This window comes from Trachymyrmex cornetzi, unplaced genomic scaffold (genome assembly GCF_001594075.2).
Source record: "Trachymyrmex cornetzi isolate Tcor2-1 unplaced genomic scaffold, Tcor1.1 scaffold117, whole genome shotgun sequence".
NCBI lineage: Eukaryota > Metazoa > Arthropoda > Insecta > Hymenoptera > Formicidae > Trachymyrmex > Trachymyrmex cornetzi.
In genome coordinates this window covers 1,572,960-1,591,809 of record NW_017295730.1, presented here as the reverse complement: position 1 = coordinate 1,591,809, position 18,850 = coordinate 1,572,960, and the positions used below count along the sequence as shown (strand labels likewise).

At 35.3% G+C, this 18,850-nt stretch overlaps 4 protein-coding genes across 8 annotated transcripts in view; 2 read left to right on the top strand and 2 right to left on the bottom strand.

Annotated features, from left to right (window-relative positions):
• Positions 1–131: 131 nt before the first annotated feature.
• RpS25 (ribosomal protein S25) lies at positions 132–1,814 on the bottom strand. The gene is made up of 3 exons (XM_018514641.1): positions 1,751–1,814; positions 641–733; positions 132–436 (listed from the first exon to the last, which is right to left on the bottom strand). The coding sequence occupies exons 1-3, from the start codon at positions 1,751–1,753 to the stop codon at positions 173–175; spliced, it is 360 nt and encodes a 119-aa protein (XP_018370143.1). The 5' UTR covers positions 1,754–1,814; the 3' UTR covers positions 132–172.
• A 20-nt stretch (positions 1,815–1,834) lies between these two features.
• Positions 1,835–2,225, top strand: LOC108765785 (uncharacterized). Its single transcript, XM_018514637.1, has one exon. The coding sequence runs from the start codon at positions 1,847–1,849 to the stop codon at positions 2,210–2,212; it is 366 nt and encodes a 121-aa protein (XP_018370139.1). The 5' UTR covers positions 1,835–1,846; the 3' UTR covers positions 2,213–2,225.
• Positions 2,166–4,705, top strand: ZnT86D (solute carrier family 30 member 7). Of its 4 annotated transcripts, none has more exons than XM_018514610.1 (2): positions 2,166–2,243; positions 3,077–4,679. In XM_018514610.1, the coding sequence occupies exon 2, from the start codon at positions 3,114–3,116 to the stop codon at positions 4,197–4,199; it is 1,086 nt and encodes a 361-aa protein (XP_018370112.1). In that variant the 5' UTR covers positions 2,166–2,243; positions 3,077–3,113; the 3' UTR covers positions 4,200–4,679. The 4 variants fall into 4 exon arrangements, with proteins under 4 accessions (XP_018370112.1, XP_018370119.1, XP_018370129.1 ...); XM_018514617.1 differs by having other exon boundaries at positions 2,169–2,243; positions 3,082–4,681; XM_018514627.1 differs by lacking the exon at positions 2,166–2,243 and adding an exon at positions 2,381–2,508 and having other exon boundaries at positions 3,082–4,705.
• A 4,283-nt stretch (positions 4,706–8,988) lies between these two features.
• LOC108765743 (uncharacterized) overlaps positions 8,989–18,850 on the bottom strand; it is a 150,704-nt gene continuing 140,842 nt past the window's right edge. For both annotated transcript variants that reach the window (XM_018514588.1, XM_018514596.1), the window contains exons 10-11: positions 13,359–13,568; positions 8,989–10,413 (exon numbers count right to left, since the gene is read on the bottom strand). In XM_018514588.1, the coding sequence (XP_018370090.1) occupies positions 9,775–10,413; positions 13,359–13,568 (849 nt within the window). In that variant the 3' untranslated portion in view covers positions 8,989–9,774. The remainder of the gene's footprint in view (positions 10,414–13,358; positions 13,569–18,850) is intronic.

Genomic DNA, 18,850 nt, shown 5'->3' with positions numbered 1-18,850 from the left:
GATTACTATACACAAAAAATATTTTTAATACTGAAATAAATTAAATTTTATCATCAAATAATATTTGCAATTATGAAAACACTATTTAGTTAATAGATTGTAAACATGATTAGAAAAATAGAGAATTATAACTTGGCTTAAAATTTTTTTTTATTAAATTGATGTTTACATATTATACTGCTGGGTCATCTCCCTTAGTAGTACGTGTATAGATAAGTTGTGCATGATGCTGCACGACTTGCTTGATGAAGCCTTTCTGCTGGAGTTCTATCAGTGCCCGTCTTGCGAGAGATCCCCTAATTTTTAACCTTTCGCTAACAATCGATGGAGTAATCAATTTGTATTGCGGTACTTCTCTCAACAACTTCTCATATGTGAGTTTGTCGAAGAGTACTTGATTGTTTAACTTATCACGTACTTTTCCTTTGGACCACTTCTGCAAGAATACGAAGAAAGAGAACATTATATCAAAACAATTTTAACATCACATTAAAAATAATAAGAAAAAATCTAATCAAATTTCATTAGACTCATTAAATCAGTTTTTACTTCCATAACTATTCAAGTTGAAAAATGCATATCAAATGGGATTAACTGCTTGAAATTATCCATCATGAACGTTATATCGAGATATACAAACCTTCTTTTTGGCCTTTCCACCAGATCCACCCTCCTTCTTCTTCTGGGTCTTCTGAGGCTGTTTAGAGGAACTCTTCGTATCCTTTTTAGGCGGCTATAATAAAAGATCAAACATAAGACACGTTCGAAAGATAAAATTTGATTGTATCCAAGAGTTATGGTCAGACTCATTAAATCAGTATTTTACTGTCATAGTAGTTATCTAGAAAATAACTGGTCATCATAAATTTTACAAAAATATAGATCTATACATGTGCACAAAACAAAAAGATCTCTTCGATATTTTGGAGTGGTACTAATTATTTTATATATTGTTTGAACTTGTTACTTCTTTAGTGCTTTCTTTGTATCTCAAATCGAAAAAGATTGAAAGTATTTTGTATTTAATAATTCAAATAATAAGATTGATTGTCAATCTTAGTATTTGAAATACAAAATATAATTATGTTACATGTTTCTCAAATAAAAGTACTTCAGTACTTCATATGTCCCAGCCCTAGTAACAGTGCTATAATAATAACTCTATCTGAGAGCTTGTCCTCTTTAGCTGAACTTCTTGCACGACTTACATTTCTTTTCATATTGAAAAGAGAAAATATATATAAAACTTTCAGCTGAGAACAGATTTCTGAATGTAGCCTATGAATGTGATATTTAAAACCCAAAGAGAGATTGAAGAAAGAGAACGACACGTTTGCATTGAAATTTGCAAAAAGAAATCGTTTGAAGTTTATAGAAATATCAGACAGGCAAACTTTATTTCAAGTATGAAGGAAAAAAAAGACAGGTTATGTTATTGATGTGATAATCTCTAGCTGTTATTTCAATATATTCTTTGAATACAACCATTATCTTGTTTTTAGCATTAAATATTATACCATTATCAAACTAAAGCAAGAAAACGAAGCAAGGAAATTAAATTTGCTACAACAACGTGGAGGATCGAATGACAAGAAATGCTCTTCGTATATAAACAAGGTGCACCCGGCGCGTAACTCGCAATCTAATAAAAATTTACCATTTTTCACGAGACTCTCATACTCTACGTAATGTCTATGGAACTTTTACGGGATCGCATCAAAAATATCGCACAGTTAACACGTGAACTTACCATGGTGGCTGTCGCGTGAAAAAGAAAAGGGAAGAAGACTGTTCGCCATGGCGTGCAACGTCACTTCCGCTGACGACAGCGATCGCCGCGCTATCTATGCCAATTTATCCTCCCGGCCCAGATCCAGCAACTACTGACAACTACGTTGATCGAAGTCACGGCGACGTGGACTTATTGGCCTTATTGCGGGGAAGCGAGTCAAGCGAGTCGTCGACGTCGGTATTGACAATCACGAGGGGAAACGTCGACTGTCATCGTCGAATTGAATTTCGCGCGTTCGTTCCTGATTGCGACGCGGCCGGCTCTCGTTCCTCCCGTTCTGCCCTGTTCTGCCCGTTCACCGACCGATCGACCGGGACCACGCGGCATGGCCACACTCCTCCACAGTGCACCTTCCTGCCGCGCGCAATCCAGTTCTCCGCACCTCTGACAGCCAGCATGCAGTACGGGACATCGGATTGACATCGACGGGACGGGCTTGGCAGCGCGACAGGTGAATCTCGCACGGGGCGCGGATTAGGTTAGGTTAGGTTAGAGTATCCTGAACGTTGGACGTGGCCGTGCGTGAATATACGTATGTATGCACGCACATGTTTGTACGTGTTGCTCCAATTAGGAACTTGACGCGTGTCAAACAGCTGGGAATACCGTATGTCGACTGGTCTGATTAATCGCTACGCTTTGTCTCTTCGTGCCTGGTGTTGCAGAAGAGACTCCGAGAGCCTTTGACTACTTTGTTCAGACAGATTGAGACAGATGTGCGTCTGCTTTTAATTTAAGAATTTACGTGATTTCTGGATTTGTATTATCTCAAGAGCAGCGTGTCTTATGGCAACATATGTACATATATAGCTATACACATTTACGAAAATATAGACGATCATTTTATTGTTTAGATTGTGAAAAATATCAATGTAATTTCTAAGAAAGGCACGACCGTATTCGGAATGTCTTTGCTTTAGCGAAGCTTTATTTTGGTGCTTTTGTATTATTATCAAAAGCTTGCCCTAGTATCTTTGTTATATTTTTTAATATACTGAACCTTTATCTTAGTGTCCTAGCTTTGTTTTATTTTTTTAATACAGAAGCTTTACTTTAGTGTCTTTGTTTTATTTTTTAATACTGAAGCTTTACTTTGATATTTTTGTTTTATTTTAATATCAAAGCTTTACTTCAGTATCTTTGTTTTATTTTAATGTAGAAACTTTAGTTGCTTTAATGTTTTATTTTAATACCGAAATGTTGCCTTTATTTTACTTTGATACTGATGTTTACTTTTATTCACTTTTTGATCCATCTTGTCATGACACTAAATTTTCTCCTTAGGACAGATTTACGCCTGTAGGATCAGTGTGATTCCAAGATGCTGCCCCTTTCTCACAGTCCACGCGACTCACGTTCCAACTTCCGAAGTAGGATCAAGGAGAAGCTGCTTAGTTGGAAACGTCTTATCTTCTCCGACCCGAACACCCGCAACTTGTTTTTGTTCCTGATTCTCAACCTGTCCTTTGCCTTCGTCGAGCTGCTATATGGAATATGGACCAACAGTCTCGGTCTCATCTCCGACAGTTTTCACATGTTCTTTGACTGCACTGGCCTGCTATTTGGTTTAGCGGCATCCGTCATCACCAAGTGGAGGGCAAACGACAGATATTCATATGGATACGTTAGAGCCGAAGTGTTAGGTGGCTTCGTGAACGGACTACTCCTATTGTTTATAGCCTTATTTATCATGTCGGAGGCAGTGGAACGAGCCATCGAGCCACCGGAGATTAAACACGAGAGGCTCTTCGTCGTCTCTGTGTTGGGATTGATAGTGAATTTAGTAGGGATATGTGCATTTAAACATGGACATGGACATGGACATAGTCATAGCCATAGCCATGGTCATAGTCATGGCGGGAGGGGACACCACGGTCACTCTCACTCTCAGAATCATGAATATTCTCTCTTGAATCATAACTATGACCATCATGTTGAGATGGAAATGTCCTTCAGTGGTACAAACTCGCAAATCATGAAGGGCGTATTCTTGCACATACTTGCAGATACTCTCGGCTCCGTGGGAGTTATCATATCGGCAGTACTGATGCAAATGTTTGGCTGGATGATCGCCGATCCGATATGCTCTATGCTCATAGCAGTATTGATAGTTTTAAGTGTAATCTCATTGATGAAAGAATCGTGGGAGATACTTATGCAAAGACAGCCGGTAGCTCTGGATCATGTTCTGTCGCAGTGCTACAACAAGGTAACGCAGATACCTGGCGTTTACAGTGTGCAGGAACCGCATTTTTGGACTCTGTGCTCGGATGTGTACGTCGGATGTTTGAAACTGGAGGTGGCGAGAGAAGTAGATCCCAAATCTGTCGTGATGACAACGCAAAAGATTTTCCAGGCGGCAGGCGTTAGACATCTCACGGTCCAACTCGATTATGCTCCCATGTGATCTACGAAAAGCATGACGCGCATTGCGGAGTGTTCTTACGAATGTAACGGAAGCGTGTCTAGACTCTGTCAGAGCTGGGAGACAGGGAATACGACGGTGTCGCAGAATGTCTTCGCTACGTCAAAAATCTGTGATTGTGCGCGTTGGAATAGCAATCAGTATCGTCATGGATTACAAATCGTTTGAGGATCGTGCATGCCTTAGGAGAGAAGTTGCTGACACGGAATGATTGAAAAATAATTCCTAAGAATTTCTAACCGAATCAAATTACTAGTTAAAACCATTTCTAAAACATGATGTATGATAAAAGATTATTTCCCATTTCCATATTAGATGCTCAGAGCAATGGTCAGTTAAATTCTCTTCTCTGGAACAAATGTCACTGTTTGTTCGTCTTTTATATAAATACTTTACCTCTGTCGGAGCAAAAGCTCATCTCTATTTGTATGAGCTTTGACTTGTAATTATTCATTATTACAAGCATTTCAAATCCAGGTTTAATTTAGCTATATTGTAATATAAGAATAGCGTTGCTTAGATTTTTTATTTTTGCAATGATGCCTTAAGGTACGTTTGTAAGAATATTTTTTAAACAAGACTTCCGAGAACAAAAGAAGGTGCTGAATCTTATACATATAATTTATATAATAATAACTGATTAAAATAATTATTATCTCGTTTCAATGGAATTAAATTATCGTAAGTTTGGAACGGTACCATATGTTAGAACAATGCAAGCGGCCATAACAATCTGGAGACAGCTGTAGAGAGCTAGTCATACTTGTGCAAGAAATAAGGAAAGTAACGAACAGTAAATATCACGCATAACTTGAATGAGTACTTTTACATGAAAATATATTCTTCATATAAAGATCTAAAAGAAAGATTGCTATTTGTATTTTTCCATCCATGCTAAGTATTACCTTCCTTGTTACTATAATATTTGAACTGTTACTGTAATATGAACAGAAACATAACTTAGCGTGGAACATTTGTTGAGTAACCGTACCGGTTATGTATGCACAATCTGTTGGACGAATTTATGTAATATTATTTGTATATAATTTATAATTATGTTATTAGGCTAATGCCAATTGTAGCCAAATAAACAGAATATTGCAAGTTAACGACGTCGAATAAAGAATCGAAGCTTGCGAAAGCATCTAATGTCAGAAATTACGAAATCTAGATGAGAGAATTCCAAAGTATTTTCTCCCTAGAAAATATATCCTTAATTTACTATACAGAATACTTTCTTCCTAAACACAACGTAAAACTTTTTGGATCCTTGAGAATGCTAATCGAAAAATCATTAAATGCGATATTTCTCTCTAAAATTTAGCTTCACGATTAAATAATAGGGGACTAAATATATGAATTTAGAGTAACGATTTCATCACATTTCTATGAGATAAAGGGATCAATAGTAGTAACAATTTTTGCATTCCACGTGTATCATATTAATATATATTATAATATATATTAATTTATATTATAATTTATATTTTAATATAGTAATATACTCTATAATTTGCATTATAATATATATTAAGTCAATATACATTACAATACATATTAATATGGCCGCATAGAAATATCAAAGCATTGATTCCGATTGTGATGAGGTAAGCCAAATAATTTTAACAATTGTATTAAAGCAATTGTATTTGAATATTGAATATTGAATATCGCAATGGAACTGTTTTGATTATTTAATTTTACGAAGAAACATACTGTCTATCATGGTTGCATGCCAAGTGCGATAATTAATGGCTTTTTTGCTTAGACGAATCGAGTGAGAGTATTTGTTGTAGCACACGAGTTGAGGAAACGCATTATGCGTATCTTGTTGCGTTTTCCTAATATCCTCATTGTATAGATTTATAAATACGCGGATTGCGTTGTGATTATTATAAAAAAAAGTAAGTAATAAAGATACTTGCAATAGGCTCTACGTCTTTTTACAATCCGCAATATACTAGTATGAATAATTTTTTATGATTTGTGATAAAGGGTCGTTTAATTTATCAATATTGACAACTTACCAGCTACTTACGTAAGTTCTGAACGAGTTATACTTTTTAATTTTTACATATCGCATTAACTTTTAAATGTATGGGTTTCTTATCTTTAAATCAATGATAATAATTATGCAGTAATGTAAAATAAGTCATCAATTAATAACTCAATGCTATAATTTCTTTTGCAAACTCAATGTTTTTTTAAGTGGTTGAATTGTGTTTTGCGATTATCAAGATCAAGTTTTCAAACACATATTACATTTATTTGGAGAGGATATGTGTACACATATAAATACATAAATATTTATAATAAAATTACTCAAGTTGATTCCACATGGGTACGTTGGGCGCTTATTTCGCAAGACGCCGCAGATATATCGCTCGGCCAGAGTGTATTTTGTATATTTCTGCTGGATATTTCTCTTTACGTGTTTCTCTTTGTATGTGTATAAGCATGTGTAACATCAGCTTCAGTCTTGCCGAGTGTTGGCTTTCTCATAAAACGGGCTCACAAATGTTTAACAGGCCGCACGATAGTCATCGCGCGGTATAATCGAAGAGACTCTTATGTACATAGCAAACTATCAAAAATGACAAAATTCGTCGTACACACGCTCGAGCGGGAGCACTTACGTATCTAATCGGACAATAAAAGTAATCTTTTATTTGGGGAGTTGGTACTGTATGTTTTGGAAAAACGCTACGAAAAGGGAGAGAAAATCCTTGATAAGATTACTTCTCCGTAACGCCGGTCAAAAATCCAAGATTAAACAGAGTGCTTCCTAATTGTTTATATTAATATTTTAGGCAATGAATTTATAGAGTTCAGAAAAAATATATGCATATATATAATCATTATTAGATATTTTAAAATATTATTCAAAATGGAATAATATAATTATAATGCACATGTGTATTTGTATTATAATTACACACATATTTATAATATTAAAAAAAATATCTAATAATTTTATACGGGTATTCACATGAATTTTTTTTATCTTGACTCTAGAGATTCACTTCCTAAAGTACTGATATATAATTAAGAATTATCCCGTTGGAATAAAAATTAAAAGATTTAAATATCCTTCTGATATTTAGATCTTAATTTTCTTGGATAAAATGTTTAGACAATAACAAGTTTTTGATTATGCAAATAATTAAAGTAAAACTTATTTTCTCAGAAATTCACTTTTGAAGAATTTATTATAAGGCGTTTGAAATTACATATTTTGAAGATACAACAAATTCTTTTAACAAAGGACTTATTAATATTAACTTTTTTTATTGTTAAAATTCAAAAGACGAAATTAACAGTTTCACTAAAATTATAACTAATTTTCTAATAAAATAAAGACCCAAATATCTTTCTGCTTGTGTGTTACTACGTAGGTGCTTAAAAATATTTATATCTCATCTCTTATAAAGTATAGTTTATTTTTTAGAATATATTATTATTCGTTTATATATAATAAATGATGGTAGATTTTTGACCGGCTCTCTGTACAAGACAAAACATAAAAATTAATAAAGACTCCCCCGCATTTCGCAGATTACTCCCTTTGATTTCCATTGGTGGTTCCATTTGAATGGCAGTTATCGTTGGTGTACTGGCGATTGATCAGAATTGATCGATCGAGATCACGCTGGGTGACATTGTTCTCAGCTCGTTTAAAATGCAGTTTATTATGGACTTTTTCGTGTCGCGCGATCGTAGGAATGATTCTTCCTAAAACGTTTATGCGACGTCGATATCAGAGCTTCCGCATTTAATTAAACGCGATCGGACGACTGTCGGTTCACGATGACATTCGAGGCGATTTTTTTCCTTTTATTATAGGCAAAAAGTTGAAAACGAGTTTAGCGCTAAGTGCGGCGCGCGAAGAGCGCGGATTCTCAAGTATTACGCGATTTGGCAGTCATCTTAATTACAATAATTAATTACTTTATACAACAATAGCTTGCGTCGGGTGCCAGCCTATTATGTATCTTTTATCGCAAGAATTACGAGTATTCGAGACTTTCTTTCCTTCCACATTGCCGCGGAAACGCACGTACACGCGTATGTGTATATGTGTGTGTGTATGTGCGTGCAGTGTGTGTGTGTGTGCTTTTCATGTGCCTATCATTTATAATTCATTCTATAAAATTTCTCCAAATCTCCAACAATACACCACCCTCTCGATAAAGCCACCGACATCTCGGTCTGCATCTCGCCGATCGCGAATGACGGTCGATTGTAACATTTAATAATATCGTGATGATCGTGATGTGATCTATATCGCTAATAATATATTACTCTGAATCGTATTTTACATCTCCATCTAACAACAACGAACGATACTTATGTAATCGCAACAGCCTCTTTTTCCATCGCTTAAAACATCTTCCTCTCGCGCGTGATAAATATTTTCTCTCTTATATTTTCGCCTTCTTCCCTTTAAAAAGATATCGGGAAGAACATTTTTCTACACGGCATCGAAAATTTCCATCTTCGTTTAGTCAACGAAATCGATTTTCTCTCATAATAATGAGATTTATACGTAAAAATTCATTAGTTCATTATTATAATTGCATAAAATGAAGCAAACGCAATCTTGTTCCTATTTATTAAAATAAATACTTCGGGATATATGTGAACGAAGTAATTCAACTTATTACGCCTACAAAAGTAAAAAAATTCATTTAAAAAATTAGAAAATACGTGAAGTATGAAAAATAGATATGAAGAGAGATATATAAATAAGTCCATATGACAAGATTATTAATCCGTCTTATCAACGACAACATTTACAAACCAGTACTTTAAAAACAAACGCTTCAAAATGAGAGGTATATTTTTTAAACAGGCGATTTGGCTTTGACATCATTTTTATTTGCGCGACACGATTCTGATGAAAAATGATGCCAAAATCATGTTAAAACAGCGAAAATGATTTCCTAGACCATATTGGTTGTGTGTTTGCGCTTCTTTTAGTATCTCATTAATTTCTTGAACGCGGTTAGGTGAGTGAAAGCGTAGTGCATCTCCCATTGCCTTCGAATCGTTTTCGAGGTCTAATAAATCGCTATAATCTATAGAGTCTATATCGTAGGTAAGCGCGCCTGACGCGCAGGAAACGAAATCACAGTAAGACGAAAATCCGCAAAGTTAACCCGCATTTTCCTTTTTCGTGCTCCCCTGCATCTTCAGCCTCTTCTTCATTCAACGTGCGACTCACACGCTGCAGTTGAAGTCGATGTCGATGTTCGCTCTCAACGTACTATCTCTCTTTGATATCCGTCTCGCGCTCCTAGAAAATCTACATTATATCTCCATCTTATCTAATCCCTTTTCCGATACTTCGAGCTTTTCCGTATCGCTTCTCCAGCACGATCTGTTGATTTAATCCCGTTGCCTTCTCTCCCTCCAATCTTCGGAACTTTCCTAGTTCCACAGTCGCATCCGCGAAGAGATCAATCGATCTCGTTCAATCGACACTCTTCGTTTCCCTTTACCTCGCGGTAAACTGTGTGCCAGGATAACTTCCTCCGAATTATCGCCCGCGAGCCCTTCATTTCTTCTTGCCTCGGCCGCCCTTCTGGAGCTTTGTGATCTTCAGGCGGCAGCTGGAGCCGCCGGTGTAAACCACTTCCGTTCTGCCACCCTCCTCGGCCGCGGTCACCAGGGCCTTGACGGATCTTACGTGGATATCCTTGGCGCTGATTTCCAGGGTGATACCGGGATAACGATCTCGCACACACTTGCCCACGCTGGTGGCTTGCGTCTCGGTTAGCTCGACGCCGTCCAGGCACAGCCAGGTGAGACACTGTAGGTGCGTGAGAATCGTCTGCACGAACACGTGTTCCATTTGCACACGCTTGGCGCTGTCGGTGACGATTAGGCCGTTCGCCCTGAGGAAGCTTAAACCGCATAGCTTGAGATGCTTGGCGATTTGTCGCATTGTGCGGTCACTGTCTTCCAGGGTGACCCGCCAGAAATTGATCCGGAGCGACTGCAGACTGCGGAAGTGCGCCGCCAAGCAACAGAAGAACTGCTGTAGAATCTTGTCGTCGATGAAAAGCAACGAGCCACTACTGCCGCCGATTGTTGATTTATCTAGCGACAGGTCAAGCTCACTCAGCGATGTGAAACCCGCCAGGAACGGCAGTAGCAACGGCCCGCGCAATGCCAGACGATCGTTCACTGTCACCTGCAATCAGAAATAATTCTGTCGGCAGATCTTATCGGGCGCAATTTGTTTCGCTCGTTTATATACTCGTTTAAATTGAAGTAAGAAAAGAAAAACATACAGGATGTCAGTAGCCTGGCAGTAATTTCTTATTATTATGAGCTTTCCTGACCAATTTTAGATTGGTTTCTTTTTACCATCTCTAAGCAGAAATAAAGAAACAGGTTTTTAAAAGAAAAGTAATATGTAAAAAACGGGTTCTTGCAAAAAAAATTATTTTTAATCAAAACAGAATTTATATTTTATATACAATGATAACGAATGTATCACAAAAGAAGTTAATTATTCTAATAAAATATTATTTCTGTTAACTATAAATAACAACAACAACAACAACAATAATAATAATAATTATTATTATTATTATTATGAACGATAGTATATCAATATCACTTAGTCATTGTGCTACATTTTAATTTTTATAGTTATCTTTTCACAGAGATCTTTTAGATGAATGCAAAAATTGAATTCTAGAATAATTCTAGTACAACATCAAAATCGTTAAATGTTCCAAAAAATATATCCAAGTAATAAATTTCCAGGTATTAAAAAAACAACTGTTGAGTTTTTTATTTAATGTTTCTAGTTTTTCTCGATCATTTTCATCTTTATTTCTAAGTAAGAAGCAATTAAAAAGACAACAATTAAATTTCAAAAAGTACCTATTTAATAATAAAATTTTATCTTTCTTAATCTTGAATTTAGTATAGTCTCGAAATTTTAACATAATCTTTTAACTTATTTAAGAACATTAGAAGAGCAATTTTCAAGTTGAAAACATCTAAGTTAGTTTACTCGTGCCTTTAAAAAAAGCAAGTTAAATCATTATGTCAACTTGAAAAGTGATTAAAACGAAAGTGCTTAATTAAAAACTCAAGACGAGCAAAGCTGTATCTTCATTAATGAAAAACCGAATTGCAAATTGGCAAAGATGGGAAACGCAGCTGCAAAGTTCAGCGATTTATTTTAGGGATATCCTGCACGGAGACAAGGGTAATGGAATTGGGGGTTGGTTTAATGCGGAGACTACAAAGACGTATGTTGGTCCGGGCTGTCCTTTATTTATTGCTGTCGTGGTGCGGACAGTAATTGCGCATGCAATCGAAAATGTATGACTTATAGATAAAGGAGGGAAGTGACACGAAATCTGGCGAACATTCCGGACATGGAATTGGCTTTCGCGACGTAAAATGAAATATTTATCTTAGTATAATCAATCTTTCTTTTTATAAGAAAGGTTTTTTTTCCAAAAGAAAAATAATAAAAATTATTCTCAAACGTTATATCTAACATTGAAAAAAATTGCTTCTATTACATTTTCATAAAATTCTATAATCTATTAAAAAAATACCAATATTATAGTGGCATCGATTAAATATTTTAAAACTTGTATTCAAAAGGTCTTTGATTTGTATACAAATATTCATTTTATGATAAAACTTTTTATTTTACGACATATTTATTTTAAAATAAGACTTTTATGCAAATTGGGTCCCTCATTATTTATCTATTATTTTCGGCCGTTGCTTTAGAGATATCAGTTTGAAATTTTTCTTTTATAAAGTAAGCTGTATTTCAAATAGTGAGATATTTAAATATCATGCATAGTTATTGTGTAAAAAATCTGTTCTTTTTAGTGAGATAATAAAACAACGTAGATACATTCACCGCACGTCGCGCGTCGATTCGTGCGTAACTTAAAGCGCTCATTCGTTAGCCTAAAATTGGTCTCATTTAAAAAATCCTGTTCGAATGCAATTTTTCCAGAGAAAAATTAGTTTTTTTCGCTCCTTCTAATACCGAGAATTGCATTCTGCATTCCGTGTGCATAAATTCTCTGATATGGGCTAAATGATAATTGATATCTCACGCTCTTTCTCCTTTCCACAAAATGTCTAGATACGTATAGGATTCTTGGATCGGAGTTTCTTGTCTGGAATCAGACTTTCAGTGAGACGATATTAGGATATGTTCCATGGCGCGAGCACGTTCGTAATTTCCTGACCGGAATCAGAATTACCCGAGAAGGCACCATATTAGGTGAGGGGGAACACGATATTCTGTGTTACAGTGGAATAACCGATTTTCTTCTGGTGTGTTTCACGAATCGTAACGGAGATCCATTTTTCAAGCGAAACGAATCATCTCCGCGAGAGAAGGGACTCACATCACGGACTGTGCCCCTCTGTCGTGGCTAAAACGTGGATGTGTCTAATGGTTCCAGCCCAGATCCTGGGAACACGATAGCTACATAGCCTTGTACATCCAGGAAACTCGTCGGAGAGACGTCAGTAGACAGCTACATCTGCGTCTACTGGAATCGCGATGCCGTATATACGTATGTTATCTTCCCGTAATACCACGGGCGCCCGGATATGCACGATGCATTCGAAGACGTGTAACTGCATCAGCAAATGGTCAAAGCTTCGTATGTTAGTCCGGTATAATAGGATTGCGTATGTCATTGCAGTATTGTTACATTGTGGAATCACGTTCATTAAACGAGATGTAGGCGAGTTTCAAGGATCTCTCGCTAGTTATTTTATCCTTCATTTCATGTAATACTGTATAAAGTATACTGACTCGGAGCCGCTTTTATAGTCTTCCGATCGTTTCATGTGTAAACTACGATTTTTGGATTACTTTTATAAATATGAAAGTTGTGTAATTGAAATTTTGACAATAAAAAATTTATTTTTTTATTTGAACAAAAAATTAATGAAATATTCAATATTTCAGTTAATTATCAGAATATAAAGATGATGATAACAAATTATGATCGGTTTTCGTACTCAGTGTATGTGTGTGTGTTTGGATTTTTGAGAAAAATTTGTGGATAAACTTTACTTAATACAATATCTTTACGGAATGGTATCTAATTGTAAGAAGAGAGGGTATTCACTCACTTGAAATCCAGCTAGCCTCAGGAAGACGATCGCGGGACAGGCCGGGGGTGGTGCGGCTCGCAGAAGCTCGGCACCGGCGTCGTCGCGACGTCCCAATCTCGCCAAAGGACCTTCATGCACTGCTAAATGCAAGCGTGCGTTGCATAAGCTCAGCTCGCGTACGCTTGTGTATCTCAGCAGCTCAGAGAATACCGCCAGACTGTCGGATTCCTGTGAGAAACGACAATTGCAATTAACATTCTTCAGAGCAATTACAAACATGATTGTAAAATAGCATTTTATATAAATTTTTAATTTTAGATCAACTAACTCTTCAGCTTCTTTTAATTCTAAGAATTAGAAAAAGATGGAGAGAGCAAGTTGATCGAACCGAGAGATTAAAACAAGTTTAACCGAGATTAATTCTGATTATATTGCCTCATGCCTGTGAAGAAAAAGAATTTAAATTTTATATATTAATTCTTTTTTTTTCTTCCAGTCGACTAATAGATTATTGGTCTATTTGATTAAAAATTTTTCTTCCAGTCGCTAAGTAAATCCGGGGCTCAATGCAGCCGTCAAGTCGACGTCTTTATAGTTTTAAGACACTAGTTGCAGCTCTCAACCGCGCTTTGCATCCCAATATCCGACGATGTTGCATTATGCTAAAAGCGCAAAGTGGGTAAACGCTTCCACTAAATCGCACGTAAACGATGCGGACCCATGAAAATCTCGCGCGAAACGCGCTCGACGTCAGGATCTCGCTAAGCGCGGTATCCGCGCTTCAGGTTCGCCGGATCTCCGGCTAATCCCAGCCCATTCGACACGGAGCGTCATGTGCCCTGTCTTGCTCTGCACCCGGACTTGTTATCTCGCTCGACCTAATCCGCCACGAGAATGTCGTTAAGTCGGATGAAGAGAGGCGTCTTAGCGCGATCGCGCCTCGTCGTATCAACGATCTCACCGACTACATGCTGGCAATATTACGTTATTCCGGTAATAAGACGACGAAGAAGAGGAGCCGTACGACGTAGATTATACGAGCGCACCCGCAAATATCGTCGAGGGAACACAACGGTAACACAGAGTTAACAAGGGCGACTGATCCATCAAAGTCATCTCTCGCGCTCGCGATTTCTCGGTGAAGATTTTCCGCCGAGCTTTCCTCCTTTGGTGTATGCATCTTTTAAGTTTAAGGCGCGCTGAACATATCGTCGAATTTGATTCTCCCTCGATACCCACTACAAGGAATTAAATAAAAGAATAGGGAAGCCGAAGGTGCTCGTTCGATCTTGCAAGGAGATCGAGAACAGGGCACGAACGATATTGTTTCATTATGCAGGAAACGTCGTCGCGCACACAAGGAGCGGCGAATGTGTCCCACGGGAGTGCCGCGAAGAGAGTAATTCTCTACGGAAAACTGTATAAGTGGAAGCTGCCTCTCCGCTTACTTTACGCGCTATACGTTAGACGTGCGTATATTAATAAATCAGCCTTACTTTCAAACTTCATGCGAATTTCGAATGGTGTAAAAATTAATCTCAACAGAATGTTGATGGCAAATTTTCTCGAGACGAATATGTGCTGTTTTCTGATTATTTCGTCAATCGGGGTTGATAATGTATATTAATGCTGTATAATGAGCAGTATTTATACATATACGCGTGTGTAATAAATTTTTTTGTAATAGATATAAAAAAATATTTTTGTGTGTGTGTGTGTGTGTGTGTGTGTGTGTGTGTGTGGATGAATTTTTGTTAGGATAAACAAAACTAAATTACTATTATTAATTATTAAAATAAGCTTGGAAATTAAAATTAATACTATTTATATGCATTTATATAAAAATAATCTATATACTTTGCATGAGATATGTACTTAAAAATTTTATATGCTGCGAATTTTTTAAATTCTAGCGTTCCTCGTGAAATTTTAGCAATTTTATTTAAAAAATTTGCATACTTATTTATTTACTATTTTTTAAATTTTGTTAGAGAAAACTTAAAAGCGTGTTAGAGACAGTTAAATAAATACTACTTTTTTATATATCACACTAAAGATTCATAAATGAAAAATTTAAGGTGATATCGATGGAATATTGATGGAATTTTGACGGGCTGATTTCTTTTTTTGGAATAGAGTGCGATTGAAGCACAATCTAAATATCTGTTAATATAAAACAAGATCGATGTCACCGCTTTTCGATTTGATTCAAGTACAGTGCCGCGTGACGATTATTCCATGTTCCGTTGGGCAAACAGAATCGAGGGTGGATTCCATTCTCGGAAGGATGTCCTCGACAGTCCATTTATCTAGCTTGACCCAACTGGCGTATCCTGAACGAGAATAGAAAAAAAGAGGTTCCGAAATAAACGATTCTCGAAATATTTACCATGCTTTAGAGATTATTGCATTACACTGCACGTAGTGCAAGCGCATGTCATATATATTTATATATGCATTCATAATATTCCTTTTCGATTATAATAAGTAAATATTTTATTTTATATAAATTGTATTATTTATATAAATACAAATATTGTTTATATGTTTATATCTATATATAATAAATATAAATATCTTTACGATTGAAAAAAACAACTAAATTTTAAAAAATTCAATACGCGCATAAATATATAAGTTAAGTAAAAAATATTTTTATTTTTTAAATGCTAATTGGTATTTTAAAGATTATAATATACTGTTTCTTAAGTATAAAAAATGTAATCTTAAATACGGAGATTATTTAGTGACTAAAAAGCTGAAATATTATAATTTTTAAGATAATTTTTTACGATTAAAAAGACAAGATAATATTATATGATGTCATAAAATTCTATCTGAAATGTTTGATTCAGAATTTAGGACACGCTGTGAAAAGTTCGGCTATCTCAAGAGCTAAGAAATACACATTGTATATAAATTCATAGTTTGTTCACCACAGTTTCGATCATGCGATATGCGTGAAACTCTGAATTTCTCCATGCAAGAGTATCTGTACCTCTCCCATAAGACGATATTATACTTTATAATATACTCGTGTTTTCGTTTAACACAGTTTCTAAACTGGACAAGAGATCTATAGCAAGTTCATTACTTTGGGCCGGTAATCTAACTGGGTCACTGATACTTGTTATCCCAAGTTGAAGCCCTCTGCAATTTCAGATAAATACATAGACAACAGTATTATAATAAAATGTTTAATTAGTTTAAAATAACTTTAAAACGATTTATTGAAATATGTATGCACTGCAAATTTGTGCTCAGTTGTGTCATTTATTAAGTCTCGAAACACAATACGAGTAATAAGCACTAACCTTTAAACCACAAGATATTGGTCAATTTCAATCGAATGTAAAAAGAATAATTGATAAAGAGAAGAACAATCTGTAATTTTTTCATAATTTTATCATTTTGAAATATCTCAAGTACATCCTTAAGATAGTTTTGAATGTAAGAACTGACTGATGAATACCGATCTTTAGTGTACAATGCAGCATTAACGAATGTGTAAAATGAGAGCCGAAGTGCAGCGTCCTTCGAGATTTACCTCCTGCGTGGGGATTTCGAAGTAACGCGGGATTTATTGTTGCTAACCGCATGATATTTACGAGCGGTGATATTTATCGTTTTCCGACAAGCGATCGTTGACGAGTGCTGCTTCCTGGGGAACGCGTTCTCCAGGCTCGGCTCGCGAGAGAGATCCCAGTCCGATTTCATCAACGTGAAATTCGCGGGCAGTTGGAAGAACGACATGAATAAAAATCGTACGGTGCTGAATCCGACGCCATCGTCGTCGAAATTAAACACGGATGAGACACGTGCGCATCTATGTATGTGCCTCGACTCTGTTTTTCAAGAATATTTGAAATAAAACCAGGTCGACCAGGTAATTGCAACGAGGTTTCTCATGTTTGATGTTATTTTGGGGCAAACGCGAATCCGACGCGCGATTCATTAATGAAAGGTTCTATTCATTGTTAGAAACTCATATGATTGAGATTCGGTAGTAAAATCTAGAGAGGCATAGGGTATTATTGTTAGGATTTATAGAATATGATTTAAATTTTAAATTTTAGAATAATGTTTGCAAGTTTGTATATGCATAAATTCCTGATCTTCAATTCCTAACTCTGAACTTTAAACTGCTAATTGTTATGTTTCAACTTTCAATTTTTATAGCCGCAAACTTTCAACTCTCAAATCTCAGCTAGAGGTATAAATATAGCATTTAATTATAGGAAATGTATAAAAGTTTGTGAAATTTAAAAATATATCCTCCAGCAGAATAAATGATTTATATGAACATTTATATGTACATATTATCTTTTTATTATTATTAACGGATTTATATACTTTATTCTTTTTGTTAAAATCCAAATATATTGATGGTGTCCAAATGTGTAACCTGAAAACGTCCAAATGAGTGATGAATAAAATGTACGTATATCACAATCAATTTGTTGTTTCATTTAAACACAAAATATATATATAGAAAAAAGGTATCACGAACAAAATAACTTGCTTTGTGCAAGAAGTATTTTATACATATTTTTCATTAATAGGACTTTTACAATAAAGTCTTGTTAATGAAAAATATGCGTAAAATATAATCATTTGCTTTTAACATATATCTCGCCGCAAATTTATAATAAAAACATTACTATTATGTCTTCGAATAATTGATTTTATTCACAATTTTTGCGACATATTAGTCTTTAAATCAAAAGTGCTCTCTAACAGTATTTAGAACATGGTAAATTTTAAAGGTGTTTTTAATAAATAAATATAATTTTATTAATTTTCAGTTAATTTATAGTCTCTAAGAATAAATAATATATAAACAGAGATATTTATATAATTTTTCTAAGAGAGAGATTTTTTTAAGAGAGAGAGAGAGAGAGAGAGAGAGAGAGAGAGAGAGAGAGAGAGAGAGAGGCTGACATTTCGGTTTAAAGATAAGATTGCTTATTAAAAGAAAGAGAAAGAAAGGAGTATCGAATGCTTACTCTGCTTATCAATTATCTTCTAATTTTCCTTTTTGCCTGAAAACACCAAAGTAACGTCAAGCAACACAAAACTTTTTTGAGAAAAAAGTAAATTGTAATTGCTGTAGCAAGTATCAGCAAAGAAAAAACAGGAATTTAGCGCGAAATGAGCGTGAAACTGTGGTGTTTTTCGCAGCTCTGCGATACGAAAAGTCTCTCACTGTTTTCTCTCCTGAAAGTTTTTTCGTTTCCCGAATGGGAAAACCTTATTCCACCTGGTATGGAAGTGTGAACAAACTAACGTGAAAAACCATTATGGATAAACAATAAGCAGAACGTAATTACATAAGTAGAGCTTTTCTTTAACTAAATTAAGCTTTTTTATATTGTAAGTTTTTCTTTAAGTGAAATTAAGCTTTTTTAAAAGCTTTCAGCACAAAAATTCTTTTCTTCAACTTTACGAATAAAATATAGTATGTTAGATAACGTATACTATTAATAAACAGATAAAAATGTATTATTAAT